Genomic DNA, 6434 nt, shown 5'->3' with positions numbered 1-6434 from the left:
TGGCGAAGTTTTTCCCAGGAGTTTAACCTCAGCAGGTGCAGTGGGTCCAGGGCTCAGTAACACAGTGCTTTGGAGGTGGATGGGTAAAACGGAGACTCTTCCTCCAGTGAGAAGACAGTGAGTGTGGGCCTCAGCTGCTTCCTCACTTGGGAGGGGAAAGTTAGGGTTGTTCATGTGCAGGGGACAAGAAGGCTTCTTCCTAGATACTGTCCCAGAAACCTTTCCTTGCAGGTCCATCAGTATGGAAGATCAGGACTTACCCACACTGGTGCAGCTGGCAGCTCAGAGCCTGCTGAGGAACCAGGCTCTGGCCGTCTCGGCTCTGGCGGACCTGCCCGGGGAGCTCTTCCCGCTACTGTTCAAGGAGGCCTTTGCCAGGAGATGCACAGCGGTGCTGAAGGCCCTGGTGCAGGCCTGGCCCTTCCCCTGCCTCCCCCTGGGGGCGCTGATGGAGGCCTCAGACTTGGAGGCCTTGCAGGTTGCTTTGGATGGACTGGACATGCTGCTTGCCCTGACAGATCGCCCAAGGTGAGGTTTATCAAGAGAGACTTAGGAAAAGACCTGGAAGTCCAGGGTGGAGACAGCTGGGGTCTGGGAGAGTAGGTCAAATTAGTAGTCCAGCCATTTCTTCTGGCACCAGCCAGGAGGACCAGAGAGGCTTGGGCGGTGGCTGAGCACATCCAAGAACTTGTTCCGGGTGGTGGAACTCCTTAGAATGGACTCAGGGAGAGCAGACAGCTCACACCTGCAGTCCTAGCTACATGAAGGCTGAGATCTGAGGGTCATGGTTTGAAGCCAGCCTGGGCAAGTAAGTCTGTGAGACTCTCATATCTACAATAAACTACTCAGAAAAAGCTGGAAGTGGTGCTGTGGCTCAAGTGGTAGATTACTAGCCTTGAGCACAAAGAGGCTCAGGGTCAGTGCTCAGTCCCTGAGTTCAAGCCCCAGTGCTGGCAGAAAAAAAGGGGGGGGCAGGTGTGTGTGTGTGTGTGTGTGTGTGTGTGTGTGTGTGTGTGTGTGTAAGGGAGGAGAGAGGAAGGGAGGGAAAAGGAGGGAGGGGGAAGAAGAGGGGAGTTTCAAGTGGAAGGCTGAGCCTTTCTGCACATCTGGGCCTCTGTTTCCTTGCAGACGGTGGAAATTGCAGGTGCTGGATTTGAGGAACCTTCACCACAATTTCTGGAAGCTTTGGGCTGGAGGCGATGCTGATGACAGCCCTACAGAGGCCCAGATGAGGAGGCCGAAGAGTTTAGCAGAGGAGAGTGGAGGGGATATGGGTGCAAAGCCGCTCTTGGAGGTGTTAATGGACCTGAGCATCAGCCAGAGAACTCTGGACCCATTCTTGTCCTATCTCCTCCTGTGGGTGGAGAAGAGAAAGGCTTTAGTGCTGTTGAGCTGTAAGAAGTTCAAGATCATCACGCCACATGTGCACAGTGCCAAGAAGATCCTGGAAAAGTTGCAGCTGGGCTGTGTTGAGGAAGTGGAAGTGAACTGCAACTGGACCCTACCCAGCCTGGTCACTTTTGCTACTTACCTGGGCAGGATGGGGAATCTTCGCAGCCTCCTCCTCTCCCACGTCCACCAGGCTTCCTCCATTGCCCCAGAGGAGCAGGAGCAGCTGGTCCTACGGTTCACCTCTCAGTTTGCCCAGCTGGCCTGCCTCCAGCAGCTGTCCATCGACTCTGTCTGCTTCCTGGAAGGCCGCCTGCACCAGGTGCTCGGGTAAGGAGGACATGGGGCTTCCCTGCAGACCTGAGGGAGCCTTTGCCGTCCCAGGAAGTTTAGTGAGCACCTACTGTGTGCCAGCCCCCAGGGATGCCTCAGAGATCAGGACACCAGAACATGAGTGATGTCTAGATCAGTCCTGTAGCCAGGTCTCCCCTTACTACTCATGTGAAGGCAGAGGTGTAAGCAGGGTGCATGTAAGTATGTACAGAGGTCTAAGCTGGGGTGCCTGTAAGACAGAAGGCTTGGCCACAGTGCATGGCCTGGAAAAGACCGCCATGCCAGGAAGCCAGCTGTGGGGGTCAGATCCAGAGAGGGGGGCTGTGACTCCAGTCAGACTCTTCACCCAGCGTCCTGGCTGTGGACACAATAGCCCGGGTCCCGTTCCAAACAGGCCCCTCCTTTGAGGCCGTCCCCTCCCCAGCCCTCTCCGTGGCTTCTCACTCTAAGCATCTGCTCTCTCCTCAGGTGCCTGAGGACCCCCTTGGAGTCCCTCTCAATAACTGACTCTCGGCTTTCAGAATCAGACCTGACATGTCTGTCCCAGAGCCCGAGCGTCCGGCAGCTGAGTGGCCTGAATCTGAGCGGTGTGAGGATGACTGGCTTCAGCCCCGAGCCTCTCCGAGTTCTGCTGGAGAGCGTGGCCGCCACCGTGAAGACCCTGGACCTGGAGGACTGCGGGATCCACGACGCCCAGCTCACTGCCATCCTGCCTGCCCTGAGCCGCTGCTCCAGCCTCACCACCTTCAACTACCTGAGGAACCCCATGTCCATGGCCGCCCTGGAGTCCCTGCTGGTGCACACCGTGCGCCTGAGCCACTTAAGCCTGGAGATGTATTCCACTCCGCTGGAGGCCTACGGCCCCCAGGGCTCCCTGCACCAGTGGAGACTCAACCAGCTTCGTGATGAGCTGATGACGACGGCGGAGCCGTTAAGACATTCTAGAACAGTGTGGTTCAGTACCATTCCCTGTCCTCTCCCTGGCAACCAGGTACTGATTGATGAGGGGGCTCACCTGTGCCCTGGCTGTTACTTTCTCTAGTTGGGCACAGGCATTAAAGCTCTGCTTCTTGGTCATTGGAAACGAACATAGGTGCATCCCAGATCGTTCCAGAACCTGTGCAGTCATGGGAGGGTAAGGACAGGGCCAGAAGTGGGGGCAGCCTTGGATGGGAGGTGTTGGCCTGAGGAGATGAGAACCTTCAGAGATCCATGTTCTGAAGGGATTCAGAATTGGAATTTTGAGTTTCTAGGTTAAGATTTCATGTTTTGATGTTTTACTTCTGTGTAGATGTAAAGAAATAGAAATAAAGAGCATCTCAGAAAACCAGCTCGTTCCCACCATGATCTGCTTGCCTTCTCACAGGGTAAATTCACAGGTCTCCCGTGAGCTGGCGGTGGCAAAGGACGCACGTTGTCTGTCCAGTGGAGTTTGGGTTCCAGGAATCCCCAGCATGCAGTGCTGCCATGTTCATCATTCCCTCCATTCTCTCTTCTCAGGGCACCTGTTACTCCTTGCTTCCTTCTGTGTCCAAGGTTTGGTTCACAGGCCATGGGTGGCTCATCTGAGTCGTGCAGTGGAGACAACACCCAAGGCAGTTTGGAGTAGAGGGGAAAAAAAAATATATATATATATATGTACATACTTACACACACAAACACACACACACACACTGAGGCAGACACAGGAGAAGACAGGTGTGGGACCGGATACGCCCCAAGTGGCTCACATCTGTAATTCTGGATGCTCAAGGAGGCCAAGATCCAAGGATCATTATTCAGAACCAGCCAAGGCAGGAAAGTCTCTGAGGCTCTTCAACTAGATACCAAAAAAACTGGAGCTGGAGCTTAAGTGGTAGGGCATTAGCCTTGAGCAAAAAAGCTCAGGGACAATGCACAGGTCCTAAGTTTAAGACTCAGGACCAACACAAGAATAAATAATAAATGTCCACCAGAAACTAAAGTTGTGATCTGTTCATCAAGAAATCGGGGGGAAAAATGCATCCCAATAGCAATTTTTTTTTTCTTTCAGCTTTTGCCACTCAAGGCTAGAGCTCTACCACTTTGAGCCACAGTGCCACTTCAGATTTTCTTTTCTTTTTTTTTTTTTTCTTTTTTGCCAGTCCTGGGGCTTGAACTCAGGGCCTGTGCACTGTCCCTGGCTTCTTTTTGCTCAAGGTTAGCACTTTACCACTTGAGGCACAGCGCCACCTCTGGCCTTTTCTATATATGTGGTGCTGAGGAATCGAACCCAGGGCTTCATGTATTTGAGGTGAGCACTTTACCACAAGGCCATATTACCAGCCCCCCACTTCAGATTCTCTGATGGCTAATTGGAGATAAGAGTCTAGGCGACTTTCCTTCTTAGGCTGGCTTTGAACTGCGATCTTCAGATCTCATCCTCCTGAGTAGCTAGGATTACAGGTGTTTGCCATTGGCACCTGGACAACAGCAATATTTCTTACATTAGAAGAAAATTAGTGGGGCTGGGAATGTGGCCTAGTGGTAAAGGGCTTGCCTTGTATACATGAAGTCCTGGGTTCGATTCCTCAGCACCATATTTATAGAAAAAGCTGGAAGTGGTCCTGTGGCTCAAGTGGCAGAGTGCTGGCCTTGAGCACAAAGAAGCCAGGGACAGTGCTCAGGCCCTGAGTCCAAGCCCCAGGACTGGCAAAAAAAAAAAAAAAAAAAAAAAAGAAACAAAGAAAGAAAGAAAATTAGTGCCAGTGGCTCAGGCCTGTAATGTAAGCTACTCAGAAGGCTATGAGCATGATTTGAAGTCAGACCAGTTGTGGGGCTTGAACTCAGGGCGTAGGTGCTGTCACTGAGCCTCTTTTGCTCAAGGGTAGCACTTTGCCACTTTGAGTCACAGAGCCACTGTGGTTTTCTGCTGGTGAATTGGAGATTAGAGTTTTACGGACTTTGATTGGCTTTGAGTTAACGCAGTGTAGCTAGGATCATAGGCGTGAGCCACCAGTGCCTGGCTCTTACCTGTTTTTAACCACTCAGACGAGCCGAAAGTAGAGCTGTGGCTCAAGAGGCAGAGCTCTAGCATTGAGCAAAAAAAGCTCAAGAACATTGCCTAGGCCCTGAGTTCAAGCCCCAAGAGTGGCACCAAAAAGAAAGAAAATCAGTGACATAATTTTGTTTCCTTTGGTGCCACTCTTGGGGCTTGAACTCAGGGTCTCACACCTGGCTTTTCACTTAAGATTGGCACTCATCACTTGAGCCATACCTCCACTTACGGCTTTTTGTGTGGTTAATTGGAAAAAAAAAGTGGTTTCAAGATCTTTTCTGCCCAAGCTGGCTTTGAACTGCAGTTCTCAGATCGCAGCCTCCTGAATAACTAGGATTACAAACTGGGCTTAGCATCACAATGGCTTTGAGAGAATTCTTTTGTAAGTCACCTATCTTCAAATCCTATCAAAAACTGGTGGTAGGCTTCTACCCAGGAGAGCAGCAGCACACTGCCCATCCCCCTCGGCTCTGAAAACCACAGCAAGAATGAACCCACCTCCTGCACCGCCCAGGGCCATTGCATTTGTGAAACTCAGTTTTGAAATCCCAGGCCCCAAGTTCAGGAGTCCCAGGTTAAGGTCGGGGCACTTACCCAGCTATGCCAACTGAAGAGACTTGGTGAAGGACAGACAAGGGAGACTTTATTCCATAGCATCTATGGGAAGACAGCACTTCAGTACATCTCGGCCATCTTCAGGAGTGCGGACAGTGGCCTTAGGTTAGATAGGGAGAATTGGAGCCAAAGGCTGAGAACGGTCTGCAGAGTTAGCAACAGCTCCAATCAGGGTGTGGCCTGGTTGACTATGAGCTCAGCTTTGGTCTCTAGGGGAGTTCTAGAGGATGTTTACCGCTTTACCTCTGGAAAGCACCAGAAACAAGTTGCTGGAGACAGATCTCCCGAGTTCTAGGCTGTTTAAGATGGGCTGGGTGCAAGTGGCTCACCCTGTAATCCTGGCGACTCAGGGAGCTGAGATCTGAGAATCACGGTTCAAAGCCAGTCTAGACGGGAAAGGCTGTGAGACTCTTATTTCCAATAAACCACCAGAAAACTGAAAGTGGAGCAGTGGCTCAAAGTGGTACAGCGCTAGCCTTTTGTTGTTGTTGTTTTTGTTTGACAGTCCTGGGGCTTGAACTCAGGGCCAGAGCACTGTCCCTGGCTTCCTTTTGCTCAAGGTTAGCACTCTACCATGTGAGCCACAGTGCCACTTCTGGCTTTTTCTGTGTATGTGGTGCTGAGGAATTGAGCCCAGGGCTCCATGCATTCTAGGCAAGCGCTCTACTGTTAAGCCACACTCCCAGCCCCTCTGCTGTCCATTTTTACCTTTGTTTAACCCGTGATGTGCTAGTAACTCAACTGTATTGTCAGAAGTTATACTTTTTTTTTTTTTAGGATGTCAACAGGCAATGATAACTTATTTATTTATTTATTTATTTTGGTGCTGGTCCTGGGGCTTGAACTCAGGAGGACCTGGGTACTGTCTTTGAGCTTTTTTGTCCAAGGCTGGTAACTCTACCACTTGAGCCCTTGCTCCATGTCCAGGTTTTAATGGTTACTGGGAGGTTAGAGCCTAATGAACTTTTCTGCCCAGGTGGCCTTGAACTATGATCCTTTGATCTCAGTTTCCTGAATAACTTGGATTATAGGCGTGAACCACCAGCACCCAGCAGAGAAGAATTACTTGCTATAGTTACTT

At 51.2% G+C, this 6434-nt stretch overlaps 1 protein-coding gene across 1 annotated transcript; it reads left to right on the top strand.

The window, feature by feature from the left end:
• The first annotated feature begins 241 nt into the window (after positions 1 to 241).
• LOC125355635 (PRAME family member 12-like) lies at positions 242 to 2764 on the top strand. The gene is made up of 3 exons (XM_048352089.1): positions 242 to 528; positions 1129 to 1719; positions 2191 to 2764. Exons 1-3 carry the CDS (start codon positions 242 to 244, stop codon positions 2762 to 2764), a joined length of 1452 nt encoding a protein of 483 aa, XP_048208046.1.
• The last annotated feature ends 3670 nt before the right edge of the window (positions 2765 to 6434 follow it).

The sequence above is a fragment of the Perognathus longimembris genome, chromosome 7 (genome assembly GCF_023159225.1).
Source record: "Perognathus longimembris pacificus isolate PPM17 chromosome 7, ASM2315922v1, whole genome shotgun sequence".
NCBI classification, from domain to species: Eukaryota; Metazoa; Chordata; class Mammalia; order Rodentia; family Heteromyidae; genus Perognathus; species Perognathus longimembris.
The sequence above is the reverse complement of the archived record's forward strand: the minus strand, read 5'-3'. Positions and strand labels throughout refer to the sequence as shown.

What these genes read in the sequence shown, in the direction of transcription:
- LOC125355635 (XM_048352089.1), top strand. Translation starts at nt 242, where the DNA reads ATGGAAGATCAGGACTTACCCACACTGGTGCAGCTGGCAGCTCAGAGC. An exon ending in GCCCTGACAGATCGCCCAAG is followed by an intron (nt 529 to 1,128) that starts GTGAGGTTTATC and finishes GTTTCCTTGCAG; the next exon opens with ACGGTGGAAATTGCAGGTGC. An exon ending in CGCCTGCACCAGGTGCTCGG is followed by an intron (nt 1,720 to 2,190) that starts GTAAGGAGGACA and finishes CTCTCTCCTCAG; the next exon opens with GTGCCTGAGGACCCCCTTGG.